The sequence below is a fragment of the Oncorhynchus mykiss genome, chromosome Y, assembly GCF_013265735.2.
Source record: "Oncorhynchus mykiss isolate Arlee chromosome Y, USDA_OmykA_1.1, whole genome shotgun sequence".
NCBI classification, from domain to species: Eukaryota; Metazoa; Chordata; class Actinopteri; order Salmoniformes; family Salmonidae; genus Oncorhynchus; species Oncorhynchus mykiss.
The window spans coordinates 41,288,397-41,313,366 of NC_048593.1; the positions used below are offsets into that span (position 1 = coordinate 41,288,397).

Below are 24,970 nucleotides of genomic sequence, written 5' to 3' on the forward strand. Positions count from 1 at the left end.
TGTTCTCTAGCCCTCTGTTCTCTAGCCCTCTGTTCTCTCCCCCTCTGTTCTCTGGTCCTCTGTTCTCTCCCCCTCTGTTCTCTCCCCCTCTGTTCTCTAGCCCTCTGTTCTCTAGTCCTCTGTTTTCTCCCCCTCTGTTCACTCCCCCTCTGTTTTCTCCCCCTTTGTTTTCTCCCCCTCTGTTCACTCCCCCTCTGTTCACTCCCCCTCTGTTCTCTAGCCCTCTGTTCTCTCCCCCTCTGTTCTCTCCCCCTCTGTTCTCTAGCCCTCTGTTCTCTCCCCCTCTGTCCTCTCCCCCTCTGTCCTCTAGCCCTCTGTTCGCTAGCCATCTGTCCTCTAGTCCTCTGTCCTCTAGTCCTCTGTTCTCTAGCCATCTGTTCTCTCCCCCTCTGTTCTCTAGCCCTCTGTTCTCTCCCCCTCTGTTCTCTAGCCCTCTGTCCTCTAGTCCTCTGTTCTCTCCCCCTCTGTCCTCTAGTCCTCTGTTCTCTCCCCCTCTGTTCTCTCCCCCTCTGTTCACTAGTCCTCTGTCCTCTAGCCCTCTGTTCTCTCCCCCTTTGTTCTCTAGCCCTCTGTTCTCTCCCCCTCTGTTCTCTCCCCCTCTGTTCTCTAGTCCTCTGTTCTCTAGCCCTCTGTTCTCTCCCCCTCTGTTCTCTCCCCCTCTGTTCTCTAGTCCTCTGTTCTCTAGCCATCTGTTCTCTCCCCCTTTGTCCTCTAGCCCTCTGTTCTCTCCCCCTTTGTTCTCTAGCCCTCTGTTCTCTCCCCCTCTGTTCTCTAGTCCTCTGTTCTCTAGTCCTCTGTTCTCTAGCCCTCTGTTCTCTCCCCCTCTGTTCTCTCCCCCTCTGTTCACTAGTCCTCTGTTCTCTAGCCCTCTGTTCGCTAGCCCTCTGTTCTCTAGCCCTCTGTTCTCTAGTCCTCTGTTCTCTCCCCCACTGTTCTCTAGTCCTCTGTTCTCTAGTACTCTGTTCTCTCCCCCTCTGTCCTCTAGTCCTCTGTTCTCTCCCCCTCTGTTCTCTCCCCCTCTGTTCTCTAGACCTCTGTTCTCTAGTCCTCTCTTCTCTAGTCCTCTCTTCTCTAGTCCTCTGTTCTCTAGCCCTCTGTTCTCTAACCCTCTGTTCTCTCCCCCTCTGTTCTCGCCCCCTCTGTTCTCTAGTCCTCTGTTCTCTCCCCCTCTGTTCTCTCCCCCTCTGTTCTCTAGTCCTCTGTTCTCTAGCCCTCTGTTCTCTAGCCCTCTGTTCTCTAGCCCTCTGTTCTCTCCCCCTCTGTTCTCTAGCCCTCTGTTCTCTGGTCCTCTGTTCTCTCCCCCTCTGTTCTCTCCCCCTCTGTTCTCTAGTCCTCTGTTCTCTAGTCCTCTGTTTTCTCCCCCTCTGTTCACTCCCCCTCTGTTTTCTCCCCCTTTGTTTTCTCCCCCTCTGTTCACTCCCCCTCTGTTCACTCCCCCTCTGTTCTCTAGCCCTCTGTTCTCTCCCCCTCCGTTCTCTCCCCCTCTGTTCTCTAGCCATCTGTTCTCTCCCCCTCTGTCCTCTCCCCCTCTGTCCTCTAGCCCTCTGTTCGCTAGCCATCTGTCCTCTAGTCCTCTGTCCTCTAGTCCTCTGTTCTCTAGCCATCTGTTCTCTCCCCCTCTGTTCTCTAGCCCTCTGTTCTCTCCCCCTCTGTTCTCTAGCCCTCTGTCCTCTAGTCCTCTGTTCTCTCCCCCTCTGTCCTCTAGTCCTCTGTTCTCTCCCCCTCTGTCCTCTAGTCCTCTGTTCTCTAGCCCTCTGTTCTCTCCCCCTCTGTTCTCTCCCCCTCTGTTCTCTCCCCCTCTGTTCTCTAGTCCTCTGTTCTCTACCCCTCTGTCCTCTAGTCCTCTGTTCTCTAGCCCTCTGTTCTCTCCCCCTCTGTCCTCTCCCCCTCTGTCCTCTAGCCCTCTGTTCGCTAGCCATCTGTCCTCTAGTCCTCTGTCCTCTAGTCCTCTGTTCTCTAGCCATCTGTTCTCTCCCCCTCTGTTCTCTAGCCCTCTGTTCTCTCCCCCTCTGTTCTCTCCCCCTCTGTCCTCTAGTCCTCTGTTCTCTCCCCCTCTGTTCTCTAGTCCTCTGTTTTCTCCCCCTCTGTTCTCTCCCCCTCTGTTCTCTAGTCCTCTGTTCTCTACCCCTCTGTCCTCTAGTCCTCTGTTCTCTAGCCCTCTGTTCTCTCCCCGTCTGTTCTCTCCCCCTCTGTCCTCTAGTCCTCTGTTCTCTAGCCCTCTGTCCTCTCCCCCTCTGTCCTCTAGCCCTCTGTTCGCTAGCCATCTGTCCTCTAGTCCTCTGTCCTCTAGTCCTCTTTTCTCTAGCCATCTGTTCTCTCCCCCTCTGTTCTCTAGCCCTCTGTTCTCTCCCCCTCTGTTCTCTAGCCCTCTGTCCTCTAGTCCTCTGTTCTCTCCCCCTCTGTCCTCTAGTCCTCTGTTCTCTCCCCCTCTGTTCTCTAGTCCTCTGTTTTCTCCCCCTCTGTTCTCTCCCCCTCTGTTCTCTAGTCCTCTGTTCTCTACCCCTCTGTCCTCTAGTCCTCTGTTCTCTAGCCCTCTGTTCTCTCCCCGTCTGTTCTCTCCCCCTCTGTTCTCTAGTCCTCTGTTTTCTCCCCCTCTGGTCTCTCCCCCTCTGTTCTCTCCCCCTCTGTTCTCTAGTCCTCTGTTCTCTCCCCCTCTGTCCTCTAGTCCTCTGTTCTCTAGCCCTCTGTCCTCTAGTCCTCTGTCCTCTAGTCCTCTGTTCTCTAGCCCTCTGTCCTCTAGTCCTCTGGTCTCTAGTCCTCTGTTCTCTCCCCCTCTGTCCTCTAGTCCTCTGTTCTCTAGCCCTCTGTCCTCTAGTCCTCTGTCCTCTAGTCGTCTGTTCTCTAGCCCTCTGTCCTCTAGTCCTCTGTTCTCTAGCCCTCTGTCCTCTAGTCCTCTGTTCTCTACTGTCTTCCTGTGCAACTACAGTAGTGATTCTGATTCGAACAGAGATTCTGATGCTTTTGAGGGGTGAGAAACCAGTTTGACTAATCACTGTTTTGAAACTTAATAACATTTCAAATAAAATGAAGAAAACAACTTAATGAAAGATCCCTTTTCAGTCTGTCCTTTTATACATCTACACAGCACATACTCCACTGTTCTCCAGATATGGGTCCACACTTTTCAGTGTTAGATTAACACACTGCTTAGTGTAAAGTCTGATTTGCAAATTTTCCAGAGTGCCTTGCCTTTCAGGTGACTTGTAGAGTGACCAACAATGATGTATTTGTTTTGTTAGTGACAGACACATGGTTGTTGCATTCACCCATGTTCAGTCCTGTAGCCTTCACCAAATGAGATCCTAAGCTAATAGGTTATCATTCAAATGAAATGCTTTAACACAACGGCTCTGGCAGCTCCTGGCTGGCTGATGGCTCTGGCAGCTCCTTTCTGGCTGACGGCTTTGGCAGGTTCTGGCTGACTGACGGCTCTGGCAGCTCCTGGCTGGCTGACGGCTCTGGCTGACGGCTCTGGCAGATTCTGGCTGACTGATGGCTCTGGCAGCTCCTTGCTGGCTGACGGCTCCCTCAGGTCCTGGCTGACTGACGGCTCTGGCAGGTCCTGGCTGACTGACGGCTCTGGCAGGTCCTGGCTGACTGACGACTCTGACAGCTCCTTGCTGGCTGACGGCTCTGGCAAGTCCTGGCTGACTGACGGCTCTGGCAGGTCCTGGGTCCAGGGCTCGGGACAGACTGGCGGCTCTGACCGCTCAGGACAGACTGGCGGCTTTGATGGCTCAGGACACACTGGCGGCTCTAGTAGCTCAGGACAGATGGGAGACTAGCAGCACAGGACAGACGGGAGACTCTAGCAGCTCAGGACAGACGGGAGACTCTAGCAGCTCAGGACAGATGAGGCGCACTGAAGGCCTGGTGCGTGGTGCCGGCACTGGTGGTACTGGGCCGAGGACACGCACCTCGGGGCGAGTGCGGGGAGGAGGAACAGGGAGAACTGGGCTCTGGCGACGCACAGGAAGCCCGGTGCGGGGGGCAGCCACCAGAGGGCTGGTGCGTGGAGATAGCACCGGATAAAACTGGACTGTGCAGGCGCACTGGAGATCTGGAGCACCGAGCCTGCCCAACCTTACCTGGTTGAATGCTCCCGGTCACCCTGCCAGTGCGGCGAGGTGGAATAGCCCGCACTGGGCTGTGCTGGCGAACCGGGGACTCCATGCGTAAGGCTGGTGCCATGTACACCGGCCCGAGAAGACGCACTGGAGACCAGATGCGTAGAGCCGGCTTCATGGCACCTGGCTCGATGCCCACTCTTGCCCAGCCGATACGAGGAGCTGGAATGTACCGCACCGGGCTATGCACACGCACCGGGGACACCGTGCACTCCACCGCATAACACGGTGCCTGCCCGGTACAACGCCCTCTCTCTCCACGGTAAGCACGGGGAGCTGGCGCAGGTCTCCTACCTGACTTCGCCACACTCCCCGTGTGCCCTCCCCCAATACATTTTTGGGGCTGCCACTCTGGCTTTTCAGCCGCTCTGCCGTGCTGCCTCCTCATACCGGCGCCTCTCTGCTTTCACTGCCTCCAGCTCTGCTATTCCCCAGGGTCCTTTCCCCAGGGTCCCCAGGTTAACTACACGTTAACGTGTAACGGTTTTCTTCCTGGGAAGGAGAGGAGGACCAAAATGCAGCGTAGTTGAAGCGTGTTGAACATGTTTAATAAAAGACTATAACATGAACACATACAAAATAAAAAACGTGGAAAAACCCGAAACAGTCCTATCTGGTGCAGAGAACACAAAGACAGGAAACAACCACCCACAAACCCCAACACAAAACAAAACAAGCTACCTAAATATGGTTCCCAATCAGAGACAAATGACTAACACCTGCCTCTGATTGAGAACCATATCAGGCCATACATAGAAACGGACAAACTAGACACACAACATAGAATGCCCATCCAGCTCACGTCCTGACCAACACTAAAATGAGGAAAACACAACAGAACCATGGTCAGAACGTGACACATAGACAATAACCCACGAAATACCCAAAGAAGATGGCTGCCTAAATATGATTCCCAATCAGAGACAACGATAAACACCTGCCTCTAATTGAGAACCAATCTAGGCAACCATAGACATATATAAACACCTAGATAGTAAACAACCCCCATAGACCAACATAAACACCTAGTTGAAAACAACCTCAAAAATCTACAAAAACCCCTAGAATGAGACAAAAACACACATATCACCCATGTCACACCCTGACCTAACCAAAATAATAAATAAAACAAAGAATACTAAGGTCAGGGCGTGACAATAGGAGAGACACTTCAAAACCTTCTGATTTATTTTTTTTATTGTCTTTGTCATTTATGAATGTGTTACTCAATGCATTTCTAAGGGCTACTGTAGTAAAACCCAAATGTAATATTTTATCCAATATTTTTCTAATTATATATTTTTTTAAATACCTAAAGGTGTCCTTTGATAACATCAATATCAAGTACATACTAAAAAACAGACATTCTAACAAACAATTTCAAAAAAAATCTACCTGCAATAGAGCATGCTGGGAAATATGATAATAATGGGTGTGGTTTTTGTTTAACACCAGTTCTTAACACCAACACTGGAGCAGTTTTACACCAACAGGTGTTAATGTAATACTTACAGAGTTAATTTAACTCCCGAATTAACACTGGCCAATTTCATGAGTACTGTCATATAGATAGAGTCGCTCTCTATCATGAATTTGTATACATTCATCTAAAATTCAAGCTGCCACAAGCACAGTCCTCCTATCTCCACCTGCAGAACGAGGCACAACACACAAGCAGCTCAGTAGGAATGTGACGTCAACTCTGTAGAACTCTGCGTCCCGAAACCCAAATCATTCCCCATTACACTACATTTCCTCCGATGGAACTGGAGAAAATGAAGACACAGTAGAAGGCAACACTGCAGAAGTAATATAGAGGAAACACAGGTCAGACAGCATGCGGCGTGGTAAGACTAATACAGACCATTTTAGCAGTCACCCCAACAATCAATCTGTGGATTAATAAATCTCTCAGCAGAAGAGGACAATAGAAATAAATGGGATTCACAATTCTCTCTCTCTCTCTCTCTTGACCTCAATGTCAAGAAGCAAACATACTATCAGGAATCACACACATCCTCTCATCACATCCCAACAAAGCCATGATGAGATATTAGCCATGATAAACTGAAACACACTGAAACAGACAAAGGCAAGCACACATGCAATTACTCTCTCTCTCTCTCTCTCTCTCTCTCTCTCTCTCTCTCTCTCTCTCGCTCTCTCTTTCTCTTGCTCTAGCTCTCGCTCTCTCTCTCGCTCTCTCTCTCTCCAATTCAAAGGGGCTTTACTGACATGGGAAATGTGTTTACATTGCCAAAGCAAGTGAAGTAAACAATATCCAAAAGTGAGAAGAATTTAACAGTAAACAGTACAATTAAAAAGTTTGAAAAAGATAAAGACGTTTCAAGTGTTATATTATCAGCTACAGTATTGTACAGTGTTTTAGCAATGTGCAAATTGTTGTAGTACAAATAGTAGGGAAAGATAAATAAACAGATATATATTGGTGGTATTTACAATGTTGTTTAAGCTTCACTGGTTGCCCTTTTCTCATGACAACAGGCTACAAATCTTGCTGCTGTGATTGCACACTGCGGTATTTTGCCTACCAGATATGGAAGTTTATCAATGTTTGATTTGTTTTCAAATGATTTGTGGGTCTGTTTGATCTGTTGGGAAATACAGTGCATTCAAAGTATTCAGTCCTCTTGACGTTTTCCACATTTTGTTAAGTTACAGCCTTATTCTAATATGGATTAAATAAATACATCATAAATCCTCATCAATCTACACACAATACCCCATAATGACATCACAATACCCCATAATGACATCACAATACCCCATAATGACATCACAATACCCCATAATGACATCACAATACCCATTAATGATGAAGCATTTTTTTTTGTATATATATTTAGCAAATTTAAAAAATATAAAAACAGAAAAACCTTATTTACATAAGTCTTCAGACCCTTTGCTATGAGTCTCGACATTGAGCACAGGTGCATCCTGTTTTCATTGATCATCCTTGAGATGTTTCTACAACTTTATTGGAGTCCACCTGTGGCAAATTGAATTGATTGGACATGACTTGGAAAGGCACACACCTGTTTATATAAGGTCCGATAGTTGACAGTGCATGTCAGAGCAAAAACCAAGCCATGAGGTCAAAGGAATTGTCCATAGAACTCTGAGACAGGATTGTGTCGAGGCACAGATCTGGGGAAGGGTACCAAAACAATTCTGCAGCATTGAAGGTCCCCAAGAACAAAGTGGCCTCCATTATTCTTAAATGGAAGAAGTGTATAACCAACAAGACTCTTCCTAGAGCTGGATGCCTGGCCAAACTGAGCTATCGGGGGAGAAGGACCTGATGGTCACTCTGACAGAGCTCCAGAGTTCCTCTGTGGAGATGTGAGAACCTTCCAAAAGGACAACTATCTCTGTAGCACTCCACCAATCAGGCCTTTATGGTAGAGTGGCCAGGCGGAAGCCAGTCCTCACTAAAATGCACACGACAGCCCACTTGGAGTTTGCCAAAAGGCTACTAAATAAATATGACCATGAGAAACAAGATTCTCTGGTCTGATGAAACTCTTTGAATGCCAAGCATCATGTCAAGCATCATGTCTGGAGGAAACCTGGCACCATCCCTAACGTGAAGCATGGTGGTGGCAGCATCATGCTGTGGGGATGTTTTTCAATGGTAGGGACTGGGAGAGTAGGCATGATCAAGGGACAGATGAACGGAGCAAAGTACAGAGAGATCCTTGATTAAAACCTGCTCCAGATCCCTCAGGACCTTAGACTGGGGTGAAGATTAAACTTCCAAAAGGACAATGACCCTAAGCACACAGCCAAGATAACGTAGGAGTGGCTTCGGATCAAGTCTCTGAATGTCCTTGAGTGGACCAGCCAGAGCCCAGACTTGAACTTGATCGAACATCTTTGGAAAGACCTGAGAATCGCTGTAAAGCAACTCTCCCCATCCAACCTGACAGAACCTGAGAGAATCTGTAGAAAAGAATGGGAGAAACTCCCTAAATACAGGTGTGCCAAGCTTGTAGCGTCATTACCCAAGAAGACTGGAGGCTGTAATCGCTGCAAAACGTGCTTCATCATAGTACTGAGTAAAGGGTCTGAATAATTATGTAAATGTAATATTTCAGTTTTTTTATATTTATTTAATATTTCTAAAAACCTGTTTTTGCTTTGTCATTATGGGCTGTGTGTGTAGATTGATGAGGGGAAAAAAACATTTCATACATTTTAGAATGAGGCTGTAATGTTGAAAGAGTCAAGGGCTATGAACAGTTTCCACCTCATTTTGTGGGCAGTGTGCACATAGCCTGTCTTCTCTTGAGAGCAATGTCTGCCCCTATAGGGCTGTACCTCTTACCTGACAGGGCTGTATCTCTTACCTGACAGGGCTGTTCCTCCTACCTGACAGAGCTGTACTTCTTACCTGACAGAGCTGTACCTCTTACCTGACAGGGCTGTACCTCTTACCTGACAGGGCTGTCCCTAATACCTGACAGGGCTGTTACTCTTATCTGACAGGGCTGTTCCTATTACCTGACAGGGCTGTCCCTCTTACCTGACAGAGCTGTGCCTCTTACCTGACAGGGCTGTCCCTCTTACCTGACAGGGCTGTCCCTCTTACCTGACAGGGCTGTTCCTCTTACCTGACAGGGCTGTTCCTCCTACCTGACAGAGCTGTCCCTCCTACTTGACAGGGCTGTCCCTCCTACTTGACAGGGCTGTTCCTCCTACCTGACAGGGCTGTTCCTCGTACTTGACAGGGCTGTTCCTCCTACTTGACCGGGCTGTTCATCCTACCTGACAGGGCTGTTCCTCCTACCTGACAGGGCTGTTCCTCCTACTTGACAGGGCTGTTCCTCCTACTTGACAGGGCTGTTCCTCCTACCTGACAGGGCTGTCCATTCTACCTGACAGGGCTGTTCCACAACCGAGTGTCTTTAATAGGGAATGCTCCGACACCCGGCCTGGTTCTGTGTCTAGGAACCGTCTTGTGGGAGCAGAGCACCCTCACTGGTTTGTATGGAACGATCTGTCAGATAAGAGGTGCCAGGGTCATGCAGGATTTTAAAATCAGACCGATACTTTACAGCCATCCAGTGTGGTGCAGAGAAACGTGAAGTGATGTGCTCATTCCTTCTAGTGCTGCAGTGTTCTGGACCAGATCTAAATATCTAATAGTAGAGACTGAGCAGCTGGACAGGAAGGCATTAAAGTAGTCTAGCCTAGATGATAGTAGAGACTGAGCAGCTGGACAGGAGGGCATTATAGTAGTCTAGCCTAGATTAAACAAATGCATGGACCAGATTCTCGGGCATCTGGCTGTGAGATGAAGTTTCTAATTCTGAAAACATTCCTGAGATTGAAGTATGTTGTTCTTGATATGCTTTTATATGGTTGTCAAAAGTTAGGCCGGGGTCAAAGGTAACACCAAGGATTTTAACAACAATGTTAGGTGTAATGAGGCAACCATCAACGTTGAGAGTGAAGTCTGACACAGCCTTGTGGAAGTTACCTTTGGTGCTGAGTTTTAGGCTGAGGTAGGTGCAATTATTTGTGTGCTCTAGGGCAACGGTGTCTAGATGGAATTTGTATTTGTTTTCCTGACCACTTAACCTTTTTTGGAGCACCAATAGACCCAAATCTGGCAGAATCTGTGCAGAAGATCTAGGTGCTGCTGTAGGCCCTCCTTGGTTGGTGACAGAAGCACCAGATCATCAGCAAACAGTAGACATTTGACTTCAGATTCTAATAGGGTGAGGCCGGGTGCTGCAGACTGTTCTATTGCCCTCGCCAATTCATTGATATACAGTATGTATGTTGAAGAGGGTGGGGCTCAGGCTGATTGATTCATTGATTTTATAACTGTCATATGTTTTTCTTCCAACACTGCTTTCCATCAATTTGTATAGCAGACCCTCATGCCAAATTGAGTCAAATTTGAAATCAACAAAGCATGAGAAGACGTTTCTTTTGTTTGTTTGTTGGGTGTGCTGGGTGGATACAGTGGCTTGCGAAAGTATTCACCCCCCTTGGCATTTTTCCTATTTTGTTGCCTTATAACCTGGAATTAAAATTGATTTTTTTGGGGGGCTTTTATTATTTTATATACACAACATGCCTACCACTTTGAAAATGCAAAATATATATCTTTTTTTAAACAAACAAGAATAAGAAAAGCATAAAGAAAACTTGAGTGAGTCTCTTGGGGTATGTCTCTATAAGCTTGGCACATCTGGGATTTTGCCCATTCTTCAAGGCAAAACTGCTCCAGCTCCTTCAAGTTGGATGGGTTCCGCTGGTGTAGAGCAGTTTGTAAGTCATACCACAGATTCTCAATTAGATTTAGTTCTGGGCATTGACTAGGCCATTCCAAGACATTTAAATGTTTCCCCTTAACAATTTGCTTTTGTCACATGGGATGACGCTGGAGAGACGAAGCAGGTACGGGGAGTCAAACATTTAATAACGAAAGGACATGGAACGAGACAGGAACAGCGTCAGGAAACGAGTAACGGCAGCGGAGAACAGAGCAGGGAACTGACACATACAGGTAATAAACAGGTGATGAGTGAGTCCAGGTGAGTCCGATATTGCTGATGCGCATGACGAGGGAAGGCAGGTGTGCGTAATAGATGGCAGGAGTGCATGATGCAGGGCTGTTGGCGCCCTAAAGCGCCAGGTAGGGAAGAGTGGGAGCAGACCTGACAGCTTTAGCAGTATGTTTAGGGTCATTGTCCTGCTGGAAGGTGAACCTCCGCCCCAGTCTCAAATCTCTGTAAGACTGACACAGGTTTCCCTCAAGAAAATATATGTATCTATGTAGCCCCATGTAGCCCCATGTACCATTCCTTCAATTCTAACCAGTTTCCCAGTCCCTGCATATGAAAAACACCCCCACAGCATGATGCTGCCACCACCATGCTTCACTGTGGGGATGGTGTTCTCGGGGTGATGCTAGGTGTTGGGTATGCGCCAGCATAGCGTTTTCCTTGATGGCCAAAAAGCTCAATTTTAGTCTAATCTGACCAGAGTACCTTCTTCCATATTTTTGCGGAGTCTCCCACATGCCTTTTGGCGAATACCAAATGTGTTTTCTTTTTTTTTTCTGCCCACTCTTCCGTAAAGCCCAGCTCTGTGGAGTGTACGGCTTAAAGTGGTCCTATGGACAGATACTCCAATCTCCGCTGTGGAGCTTTGCAGCTCCATCAGGGTTATCTTTGTTCTCATTGTTGCCTCTCTGATTAATGCTCTCCTTGCCTGGTCCGTGAGTTTTGGTGGGCGGCCCTCTCTTGGCAGGTTTGTTGTGGTGCCATATTCTTTACATTTGTTAATAATGGATTAATGGGGCTCCATGGGATGATCAAAGTTTCTGATATTTTTTTACAACCCTACCCTGATCTGCACTTCTCCGCAACTTTGTCGCTGACCTGTTTGGAGAGCATCTTGGTCTTCACGATGCCGCTTGCTTGGTAGTGCCCCTTGCTTAGTGGTGTTGCAGATTCAGGGGCCTTTCAGAACAGTTATATATATACTGAGATCATGTGACAGATCATGTGACACTTAAATAAAGTCCACATGTGTGCAATGTAACAAATTATGTGACTTCTGAAGGTAATTGGTTGCACCAGATCTTATTTAGTGGCTTCATAGCAAAGGGGATGAAAACGCGCACCACTTTTCTGTTGTCATTTTATTTTTTTTTCATTTCACCAATTTGGACTATTTTCTGTAAATCCAAATAAAAATCTATTTCAATTACAGGTTGTAATGCAACAAAATAGTAAAAACACAAAGGGGGATGAATGCCTTTGCAAGGCACATAGTCTGTCATATGGTTGGTGAGAAGCCAATTTGGCATTTGGAAATTTGGACCAGACAGGGTAGGAACCATAGTGTTGATCACTGAGGAAATGTTGTAGTCTGCTGTTGATGATACTGCAGAGGATTTTTTCAAAGATTGCTGGTGATGCAGATTCCCCACTGTAATTATTGGGGTCAAATGTGTGTCCACTTCTTTGGATTGGTTCCAAATATTGGGGAAGATGCCAGAGCTAAGGACGATGTTAAAGACATTAAGTATAGTCAAATTGAATTTGTGGTCTGTATAATTTATCATTTCATTGAGGATACCATCAACACCGCAGGCCTTTTTGCGTTTGAGGGCTTGTATTTTGTTCTGTAGTTCATTAAAATGATTGGATAATCCCGTGGGTTCTTTAATAGTTGATTTTAAGATTTCTATTTGATAATGTACAGTGGCAAGAAAAAGTACGTGAACCCTTTGGAATTATCTGGATTTCTGCATAACTTGGTCATAAGATTTGATCTGATCTTCATCTAAGTCACAGCAATAGACAAACACAGTGTGCTTAAACTAATAACACACAACTTATTGTATTTTTCTTGTCTATATTGAATATATAATTTAAACGTTCACAGTGTAGTTTGGAAAAACTAGGTGAACCCCTAGGCTAATGACTTCTCCAAAAGCTAAATGGAGTCAGGAGTCTGCAAACCTGGAGTTCAGTCAATGAGACGAGATTGGAGATATTGGTTAGAGCTGACCTGCCCTATAAAAAATACTATTCTTGCTAATCACAGCATTGCCTGATTGCCTGAACAAAAGAGATCTCAGAAGACCTAGATTAAGAATTGTTGACTTGCGTAAAGCTGGAAAGGGTTACAATGTATCTCTAAAAGCCTTGTTGTTTGCCAGTCCACGGTAAGACAAATTGTCTATAAATGGAGAAAGTTCAGCGCTGTTGCTACTCTCCCTAGGAGTGGCCGTCCTGCAAAGATGACTACAAGTGCACAGTGCAGAATGCTCAATGAGGTTAAGAAGAATCCTAGAGTGTCAGCTAAAGTCTTACATAAATCTCTGGAACATGCTAACATCTCTGTTGATGAGTCTACGATACGTAAAACACTAAACAAGAATGTTATTCATAAGAGGACACCACGGAAGGTAAAAAAAAACATTGCTGCGCGTCTGAAATCCGCAAAAGAGCACCTGAATGCTCCACAGCTCTTCTGCCAAGATATTCTGTGGACAGATGAAACTACAGTTGAGTTGTTTTGAAGGAACACACAACACTATGTGTGGAGAAAAGAAGTCACAGCACACCAACATCAACATCAAAACCTCATCCCAACTGTAAAGTATGGTGGAGGGAGAACCATGGTTTGTGGCAGCTTCGCTGCCTCAGGGCCTGAAACAGCTTGCTATCATCAACGGAAAAATTAATTTCCAAGTTTATCAAGACATTTTGATGGAGAATGTAAGGCTGTCTTTCCACCAATTGAAGGTCAACAGAAGTTGGGTGATGCAACAGGACAACAACCCAAAACACAGAAGTAAATCAACAAAGGAATGGCTTCAAGAGAAGAAAATATGCCTGTTGGAGTGGCCCAGTCAGTGTCCTGACCCAATTGAAATGCTGTGGCATGACCTCAAGAGAGCGGTTCACACCAGACATCCCAAGAACAGAAGCTGAACTGAACCAGTTTTGTAAGGAATGGTCCAAAAATTCTCCTGACCGTTGTGCAGGTCTAATTTGCAACTACAGAAAACATTTGTTTGAGGTTATTTGCTGCCAAAGGAGGGTCAACTATTTAATAAATCCAAGGCTTCACATACTTTTTTCCACCCTGTACTGTGAATATTTACACTGCGTGTTCAATAAAGACTTGAACATGTATAATTATTTGTTTTATTAGTTTAAGCAGACTGTGCTTGTCTGTTGTTGTGACTTAGATGAAGATCAGATCAAATTTTATGACCAATTTCATTTCAAAATCCAGGTAATTCCATTGGCTTCACATACTTTTTCCTGCTACTGTATATGTTTTTGCTGTTTGTTCTTTGTTCTTTGTTGTGGAGCCGAAAACATTTGAGAAGTGGTTATCCATATATCTCCATTTTGGATAGATAACTCTTTGTGTTGTTGTTTGTTTAGTGTTTTCCAATTTTCCCAGAAGATTCTATGTATTCTTCAATTACTTTCAGCTGATTTCTGACGTGCTGTTCCTTATTTTTGCATAGTGTATTTCTGTATTGTTTTAGTGATTCACCATAGTGAAGGCGTAGCCTCATGTTTTCTGGGTCTCTATGTGTTTGGTTGGACAGGTTTCTCATTTTCTTTTTGATGGTTTTGCATTCTTCATCAAACAATTTGTCATTGCTGTTAATGTTCTTAGGTTGTCTGCTTGACATTTTTTAGATTTGATAGTGAAGCTGAAAAGGTCAAATATACTGTTTAGGCATTCTACTGCCAAGTTTACACCATCACTTATACAGTGGAACGTTTTGTTCAGGAAGTTGTCTAAAAGGGATTGAATTTGTTCTTGCCTAAATTTGTATTAATAGTATGCAGTTCCTTGGGATTTGATGCCTCACGATTTAATGTTGCTCTGTTCCAGTAGACTGTGTTTTTGCTGTGATCTGATAGGGGTATCAGTGGAAGGACTGGACGCTCTGAGAGACTCAGGATTGAGGTCTGTGATATAATAATTTAAAAGAACTACTGCCATGTGATGAGCTGTAGATGTACCTACTGTAGAAGTCCCCTCGAAGCCTTCCATTGACTATCTTCATACCCAGCGTGCGAAGGAGCCGCAGGAGTTGTGACCCCTTTTTGTTGGTTGTTTTGTCGTAGTTTTGTCCAATGGGGGCATATTTGGGAGGGAATGCTGTCATCTCCAGGTAGATGTTTGTCAACCTGTGTGTTCTGGAAAGTAGGCCAGCACAGACTAGTACATGTCCCTGGGCCTGGAAAGGGTTGATGTCCCCCTCTAGGATGGAGAAGCTGTTATCATTAAAGTATGGGGATTCTAATGAGGGGATAAAGGTAGCACACAGGAGGACATTTTTCTCAGTTGAGATAATTTCCTCTTGAATTTTTGCCAAATGTAAAATGTTCCTGTTTTGACTAATTTAATAGAGTGGGTTAGGTCTGATCTATACCAAATTAAAATACCCCCCGAGTTTCTACCCTATGTCACACCTGGTAGTTTGGTGGATGGGACTACCAGCTCTCTGTAACACTCGCTCTCTCTCAATAGATAAGATGTACTTTCCTCTCTCTGCTGGTCTTTCTATCTAATCCCTCTCTCTCTCTCTCTCTCTCTCTCTCTCTCTCAATAGATGAGATGTATTTTCCTCTCCGACAACCTTTTAAAGTAATAGATGAACCACTCTATACAGATCAGGGAAATTCAGAGGCACGGCAGCCTATTCTCTCTCTCTCGTTATGTAGCAAGGAGGTAAAGGAACAATCACTGTGTCACAAGTCAGCCGCTGGTGTATACTGTGGCCTATTAAAACCTCTTCAGGATTGGTGGGTCCCCTGCTGGACGGTTGAGCTAACGTAGGCCAATGCGATTAGAATGAGGTTGTCAGTAACAAGAACATTTCCCAGGATATCGACATATCTGATATGGGCAGAAAGCTTACATTCTTGTTAATCTAACTGCACTGTCCAATTTACAGTATCTATTACAGTGAAAGAATACCATGCCTTTGTGTGAGGAGAGTGCATGGTTTTGAACGTGAACAGTTACTAATAAACAAATTAGGCACATTTGGACAGTCTTGTACAATAAATTTTAACAGATATGCAATGGTTCATTAGATCAGTCTGAAACTTTGCACATACACTGCTGCCATCTAGTGGCCAAAGTCTAAATTGCAGCTGGGCTGGAATAATACATTATGGCCTTTGTCTTGCAAAAATATGTTTTTTCTTTGTTTTATCTTCCACCAGATCTAATGTGTTATATTATTATAGATTCCTTTCACATTTGCATGTCCTTGCTTCAGAGCCTGAGCTTCAGGCAGTTAGATTTGGGTATGTCATTTTAGGCGAAAATTGAAAAAAAGATACTGTGAAGAGACGAAACCCTGAGGACAGTTTGGGGCAAATCACCTGGTCGGTTTTATCTCTCTGTCCATCTGAGTAAATCCAATAAGCAGTGTCCATCTCTCTCTTCTCTCTCTCCACTCACTCATTCACTCTCTCACACACACTCATTCACTCTCTCACACACACTCATTCAGTCTCTCACACACGCTTTTTAACCCTCTCTTTATTTCCCTTTTTCTCTGAATTTCACCCTGTCTTTCACTCTGGCTCTCTCATGTTCACTTAATCTCGGTCTCTACCCCTCCAAACTGAGATAACAACATGGGAACAAACAACCCCCGTGGCCCTGGCTGACAGCTGGCATAACAACATGGGAACCAACAACCCCCCAAGGCCCTGGCTGACAGCTGGCATAACAACATGGGAACCAACAACCCCCCCAAGGCCCTGGCTGACAGCTGGCATAACAACATGGGAACCAACAACCCCTCAAGGCCCTGGTTGACAGCTGAAGTAACAACATGGGAACCAACAACCCCTCAAGGCCCTGGCTGACAAGCTGGCATAACAACATGGGAACCAACAACCCCCCAAGGCCCTGGCTGACAGCTGGCATAACAACATGGGAACCAACAACCCCCCAAGGCCCTGGCTGACAGCTGGCATAACAACATGGGAACCAACAAACCCCAAGGCCCTGGCTGACAAGCTGGCATAACGACATGGGAACCAACAACCCCCCAAGGCCCTGGCTGACAAGCTGGCATAACAACATGGGAACCAACAACCCCAGTGGCCCTGGCTGACAGCTGGCATAACAACATGGGAACCAACAACCCCAGTGGCCTTGGCCGACAGCTGAAGTAACAACATCAGTGTGGATGAGGAGCAGTGATCTCAGCATTAACATATTGTATTATTGTGTGTGTGTGTGTGTGTGTGTGTGTGTGTGTGTCACAGTATTAGCATATTGTAGCAATTGTGATTGTGTTTGATTAATTAAAACCCACGCAAACACTAGTGGTCCCTGAGCAGGTGCTGAGAGAGAGAGAAAGAGAGAGAGAGATGGAGACAGAGTAGGAGAAAGAGAAAGATGGAGACAGAGAGAGACAGATAGATGGAAACTGAGAGAGCAGGTTACAGAGAGAGCCAGGGGGAGAGAGTGGGAGAAAGAGCGAGCAAGAGAGCGAGCGAGGGTTACTGAGAGAGACAGAGAGAGAGAGCAACATAGTCTTCTTCAAACAGTAATCAGTACCTTCATCTCCTGTTTCTATTGCAGGGCACTACCCCCAGTCTATCCCCTTAATGTTCAGTGCCAAGCAGAGACACATCGGGTCCCACTTTGACCGTCTCTGGTATGACTCTGCCAGGGATCAAAACTCCCAACCATCCAATCTCAGGACGCACACTAACCACAAGGCCATTGAGTTGGTTTCCCAAAGCTCTAAGTACGGACTCCTAAACATTTCCCCTGTAAGTGATAGTGGCAGGTAGCCTTGAGGTTACTGGTTCGAATCCGCGAGCCGACAAGGTGAAAATCTGTTGCTGTGCCCTTGAGCATGGCTGATAACACCAATTGCTCAAGGAGCGCTGGACAATGGTGACCTTGGCTGTGACCCCACTCTCCAAGGGTGTCTCAGGGGGACCCACTGGGCACACACTGGTTGAATCAATGTTGTTTCCAAGTCATTTCAAAGACAGTTCGCTGAACCAACGTGCAATTGGTGTTTGTTGCCAGTGGCGAGTTGGGATGTGCAAGAAAGACATGTCCATTTCACACTTGTACACGTGTGTAACAGGACTAGGGGCTGTTGCGGTGACCCCAGTAAAATTCCACATGACTGTTGAGTCACGGTAATCTCCTCTTATGCACTCTGGACATGTCTTCGTAGTACCCAACTCGCTAACAACATTTTTTTTGTTTTAATTGGTTGTTAATTCACTGGTATTCAGGGCTCTATTGTCCCTCCATCTGGTCCCAATGGCCTGGTAATCAGGGCTCTATTGTCTCTCCATCAGGTCCTAATGGCCTGGTACTCAGGTCTCTATTGTCCCTCCATCAGGTCCTAATGGCCTGGTACTCAGGTCTCTATTGTCCCTCCATCAGGTCCTAACGGCCTGGTACTTAGGGCTCTATTGTCCCTCCATCAGGTCCTAATGGCCTGGTACTCAGGGCTCTGTTGTCCCTCCATCAGGTCCTAATGGCCTGATACTCAGGGCTCTATTGTCCCTCCATCAGGTTCTAATGGCCTGGTACTCAGGGCTCTATTGTCCCTCCATCAGGTCCTAATGATTGCAAATGCAATCTAAAATCTCATCAAACACTGATCATCAAAACAGTAATGTGCTTCTAAAACTCACCTCACTGTGATCGATCAATTTGAAGAAAGAAGTTTAACAGCAGGTTGAAACTGAGTGTAAAACATGGTCGTAGTGGATGTTGTTTCAAAGCTTAAAACAATGAAATGGGACAGTGCTTTCTTTCTTTCTTTTTTCTTTTATATAACCTTTATTTAACTAGGCAAGTCAGTTAAGAACAAATTCTTATTCACAGTGACGGCCTAGGGTGATTAATTCAAAAATCCTCATATGCATACAGGAGCTCATGCATATGCATCGACCTACAGTATTTATGAGCCCAAGTCCTCCCCCCAGAACAAATAATGATTGAGCCGTTACAAAATAAATAGCTTACCGTATATTACACATGGCAACAAAAAAACCCCCAAAAAAACCTGATTTTAAAGATTTGGTACATAATTCATCAAAATTAAACAAATTATATTTAATATCACCTTTGAGTGTGGACTGTATTATGATGCATACTGGATGGACTGGTTACCTTATGCTACGCTCCAAACGTTCTATCCATGAATCTGGGAGCGCTTGAGGACGTATAGGCCTAGCCGATGCTCTTGTTTCATTGATTGTGCAGGGCGACTTACAGAGTTAGCCTACAATTATAGTGACTTTGTATTTGACATTTGAATAGCCTAGTTATAGAGATTTAAAAAAATATTTTCAGAATTAATAAAGGACACGTTAATTCACTTTAGCTAAAGAATATTTCACCACCATGCGTTTCCATCTCCTCCTCGCTCGCCTTGATTTCTTTCATGAGCGCGCAGAGAGACGGGGCTGACTTTAGTTTAATGAAATATGTTTGGATGTGAAAACATGTTACCATCGACGTTCCCGAACTGATTTGAATTGGTTTCCCAAATGAAGCACTGGGAAGTTGCGGAAACAGGGTTGGAGATCCCATGGCATACAGAGTTTGGGTGGGAATATCACCTGTTGTGCAGGCTGCATGCTCGTCAAACAGTTGTTGATGGTGGAGTGAAATAACCGGAGGAATCTACCTGGCATTATTGACAAACGAACCCGGCGGGAAAGCGGCCTCCATTTGCCATTCCAGTGCAAAGACCTACATATTTAAAAAAAAATAATAATAATTCTTGACGGTTTCATTTTATAAACGGGCCATTCATAACCGATTTTACATTTTAGACTACATTATATTGATAATAGTCTGATAGGTGAACATGTGATCACTTGATGAGAGAACAGCTGTGTAAAGCCTGAGATAAGGAACAGAGGGCGATATTTTTGGGCGACTTTCTTAGATCATCAATCGCCTATAGTCCCGTCATTTATGTTTTGATTTCTAATACATTCTAAGGTTTGTATCATTCACAAGTAAAGATGCCTAAAAACTCAAAATCTAGCACATATTTTTTATTTATTTAACTTAACAGTTAAGAACAAATTCTTATTTTCAATGACGGCCTAGGAACAGCGTTCAGGGGCAGAATGACAGATTTGTACCTTGTCAGCTCGGGAATTTGAACTTGCAACCTTTCAGTTACTAGTCCAACGATCTAACCACTAGGCTACCCTGCCGCCCCAAAGTAAGACCTATTTCAAATGATCATTTTTATGCTCAACATAGTCACTTCATATGCAACACAGTCACTTCATATGCAACACAGTCACTTCATATGCAACACAGTCACTTCATATGCAACACAGTCACTTCATATGCCACATAGTCACTTCATATGCAACATAGTCACTTCATATGCAACATAGTCACTTCATATGCAACATAGTCACTTCATATGCCACATAGTCACTTCATATGCAACATAGTCACTTCATATGCAACACAGTCACTTCATATGCAACATAGTCACTTCATATGCCACATAGTCACTTCATATGCAACATAGTCACTTCATTGCTCCGGAAAGGGAAACATTTTCCTTTTTATTTTATTCAGCTAAGATCAATTATATTCTTCTTACTACAAAATAAGAGTATGGGACTCAGACACATATATTGTCTGCTGAATGAACTAGAGTCTATGGTATGGAGCCCAGCCAGATAACATACAGTAGGACAACTGATGTTCTGTTCTTCTGAAATACATTTTCTTCATATCACAATGTTTATTTAGACCCGACTAAAATAAATAATATACTTTTTTTTTAAATGTAGATGTTCTGAATGCGCGTATTAGCATCTCCATGACTCCATGCTTGTATCCACGGAGGAATGGAGTTGCTAAACGTGTTTATATGTCAATTAACGTTAAATTACCATGAGTCTTTTGCGTGACAATAACCAGCTGACAAAAACAGCCACAGCCCTAAACAGGACAAGTTTAAAAGGCCCAACAATGTATTGCTACTATCACCCCGACCGCCCCCCCCCCCCCTGACCCCGCCAGCCCCCCAACCCTGGCACCCCCCGCCCCCCCTGCCCCACTGGCCCCCCGCCAGCCCCACCCCCTGCCCGCCCCCCCTGGCACCCCCGCCCCCCCTGCCCCACTGGCCCCCCGCCAGCCCCACCCCCTGCCCGCCCCCCCTGGCACCCCCGCCCCCCCTGCCCCCCTGGCCCCCCGCCAGCCCCACCCCCTGCCCGCCCCCCCCCTGACCCCCGCACGCCTCCTCTTACCTGCATGCCTCCGCTGGATTTCTTGTGGTTGAGAAGCAGTTCCACGGCCCCCACCACCTCTTTGCGGATGGCGTGCAGCAGTGCATCTCCGACATACACGTTAAAGCTCAGCAGTAGTTCTATGATCTCCAGGTTCTCGTTCTCGATGGCGATCAGCAGAGCTGTGCGGCCTAACGGGTCTATACAGTTAATGTTGATCTTGAAGTAGATCTCGGCCTCCTGTGGGGAAGGGACAACGATAGGATAACTCAGGGATGGTGCAACAATAATTGGGAAGGGATGATAATGGAAATTCCATATCACCCTAATAATCGTGGTAAGTTGGATAACCGACAGTGAAGGTAAATTATTTGAACTCTCTTTTGAAGAAGTTATTTACTTTCATCAACCTTTAATTGAAGGTGCTGACCATCAATCCACTGAAAACTTCCACACAGACACACACGCACACACACACCTGTCCATCCGTCCCTACCTCCAGAGCCTGTTTGACGCTGCCGTAGTCTCCCTTCTCCACGGTTCCCAGATAGGCCTTCTCCAGGGAAGACAGCTCCGACTCAGACCGGACGATCCGCAGAGGGATACGGTCCCGGTACGAAGAGCTGTCTGTCCGTCGGTAGTACAGCTGAGACATCTCACCTCACCTCAACTCAGCTTTTACGGCAGGTGCTGTTGTGGGTCCTGCTGTGGCTAGGGCATCACAGACTGTAGCGGGACAGAGAAGGTGTGAGAAGGGCAATGAGAGAAGCCTAAAAGATGCTGGGTGAGAAATACATTGAGAGAAGGCTTCTCATGATTGTTGATATCAAAAAAGCATTTCACTCAATTTAGCATCAGGGTCTGCTAAACAAATTGATGGAAAGCGGTAATGGAAGAAAAACACATGATAATATAAAATTAATGTACACAAACAACAAGTGTGCAGTTAAAATTGGCATTAAACACACATTTCTTTCCTCTGGGCCGTGGGGTGAGACAGGGATGCATCTTGAGCCCCACCCTCTTCAACATGTATATCACCATACTAGAATCGGAAGTCAAATGTCTACTTTTTGCTGATGATCTGGTGCTGAAGCACCTACTGATACCATAGACCTACTGATACCATAGACCTACTGGACCAACTGATAGCATAGACCTACTGATACCTACTGATACCATAGACCTGCTGATACCATAGACCTACTGGACCTAATGATAGCACAGACCTACTGATACCTACTGATACCATAGACCTGCTGATACCATAGACCTACTGGACCTAATGATAGCACAGACCTACTGATACCATAGACCTATTGATACCATAGACCTACTGGACCTACTGATACCATAGACCTACTGTAACGATTTTCCTCCTCTTCTGACGAGGAGTATGAAGGATCAGACCAATGCGCAGCGTGGTAAGTGTTCATGTTATTTATTAGGAACAGAAACAGAAACAAAATAACAAAGAGAGTGAAACGAAAACGAAACAGTCCTGTAAAGGTGCAGCAACACAAAACAGAAAACATAGAACACAAAACATAGAATGCCCACCACAACTCACGCCCTGACCAAACTAAAATAGAGACATAAAAAAAAGGAACTAAGGTCAGGACGTGACATTCAGTCCCCAACCAAGGAGGGCCTACAGCAGCACCTAGATCTTCTGCACAGATTCTGTCAACTTAGGCCCTGACAGTGAGTCTCAGTGAGACAATAATAATGGTGTTCCAAAAAAGGTCCAGTTGCCAGGACAACAAATAAAAATTGCCTTTGAGCACAGAAGTAATTATACCTACCTCGGCCTAAACATCAACATCACAGGTCACTTCCACAAGGCTGTGAATGATCTAAGAGGCAAGGCAAGAAGGGCCTTGTATACCATCAAAAGGAACATTAAAATTGACATCCCAATAAGGATCTTACTAAAAATACTTCAATCAGTTCTAGAATCCATTGCCATCTGTGATTGTGAGGTCTGGGGTCCACTCACCAATGAAGAATCCACAAAAAATGGGACAAACACCCAATTGAGACTCACAAACACAAACAGACCCCACATAGCCACAGGCCAGCAACACAATTAGACACAACCAAATTCTGAGAAAGCAAAAAAGATAACTTTTGACACACTAGAAAGAATCAACCAAAAACAGAGCAAATTGGAATGCTATCTGTCCCTAAACACAGCGGCAAAATACCTGACCACAGTGACTGACCCAAAACTAAGAAAATCCTTGACTATGTACAGACTCAATGAGCATTGCCTTGCTATTGAGAGAGGTCGCCATAGGCAGACATGACTCTCAAGAGAAGACACGCTATGTGCCCACTTTCAAATAAAATTAGGTGCCAACTGAGCTGCACTTCCTAACCTCCTGCCAACTGTATGAACACATTAGAGATACATAATGTATATATTTCCCACTGATCATACGGACCCACAAAGAATTTGAAAATAAATTAAACATTGATAAACTCTCATAGCTGTTAGGTGAAATACCTCAATGTGCAATCACAGAATTAATATTTGTGGCCCGTGGTCATGAGGAAAGAGTAACCAGTGGAGGCCAAACATTGAAAACACCACCAATATTTATCTTTATTTATCTTCCCAACTATTCGTACCTCAACAATTTGCACATTGCTAAAACACTATACATTTCTGATAATATAACACTTAAAATGTCCATCTTTTTAAAACCTTTTGAGTGGAATGTTTACTGTTACTTTCTAATCATTTTTTGTTGATGTTGTTAAATGTGTTTTTTCTCAATTATGTTTCTTTTTTTAGTTCACTTGTGTTTCATATCTAAACATGTTTTCCATGCCAATAAAGCCCCTTTGAATCGAATAGAGAGATAGGAGGAGAGAGAGGTGTTGACATATTTGCATAACAAAGGAGATGCTGGAATTCATGATGAATGGTCACATCTCTTATTGTACAGTTCTGAAATGATTGGACAGGTATACTATGCAATTGGTCAAGCCTACTCTCAGAAAGACTATAGGAGGCCTTTTCACCACACTGCCTGTTACATAGCTCTACCATGGCATCGAGGTAGCAGAATTGTTAGAGTTCTTTGGAATTGGTTTTCCCAGTAGCCTATAAAACCACAGATCAGAACTAAGAAGAGCTTAAAATTAACTTTTATGTTTGGTAAAAAGTTAAGAGCACCACAAAAAGAGATTGATTCAGATATATTCTATAATAGGCCGAATGTGAATCTTACTTTTGAAACACATTCTCCTGGAGAACCTATCCAGGACTAGGAGCCATTTTAATTTCTCCCAGTGCCATCTGATGAAATAGACCTACCGATACAATAGACCTAATGGACCTACTGAAACCAAAGACCTACTGATAGCATAGACCTACTGATAGCATAGACCTACTGATACCATAGACCTACTGATAGCATAGACCTACTGGACCTACTGATACCATAGACCTACTGGACCTACTGATACCATGGACCTACTGATACCATATACCTACTGATACCATAGACCTATTGATACCATAGATCTACTGATAGCATAGACCTACTGATACCATAGACCTACTGGACCTACTGATCCCATAGACCTACTGGAACTACTGATACCATAGACCTACTGTACATATTGATACCATAGACCTACTGATGCCATAGACCTACTGGGCCTACTGATACTATAGACCTACTGGACCTACCAATACCATAGACCTACTGGACCTATTGATACCATAGACCTACTGATACCATATAACTACTGATCCCATAGACCTACTGGACCTACTGATCCCATATACCTACTGATACCATGGACCTACTGATACCATAGACTTACTGATCCCATAGACCTACTGGACCTACTGATTCCATAGACCTACTGATACCATGGACCTACTGGGCCTACAGATATCATAGACCTACTGATATTATAGACCTACTGGACCTACTGATACCATGGACATACTGGACCTTCTCATACCATAGATTAACCGATACCATAGACCTACTGGACCTACTGATACCATAGTCCTATTGGATGTACTGATAC

General features: G+C 45.0%; 1 protein-coding gene across 1 annotated transcript in view; it reads right to left on the minus strand.

Moving 5' to 3' along the window:
• Window positions 1-24,970, minus strand: part of trpc4a (transient receptor potential cation channel, subfamily C, member 4a) — a 134,186-nt gene that overhangs the window by 98,978 nt on the left and 10,238 nt on the right. The window contains exons 2-3 of the mRNA XM_036967725.1: window positions 21,414-21,643; window positions 20,939-21,157 (exon numbers count right to left, since the gene is read on the minus strand). Coding sequence (XP_036823620.1) covers window positions 20,939-21,157; window positions 21,414-21,572 — 378 coding nt within the window. The 5' untranslated portion in view covers window positions 21,573-21,643. The remainder of the gene's footprint in view (window positions 1-20,938; window positions 21,158-21,413; window positions 21,644-24,970) is intronic.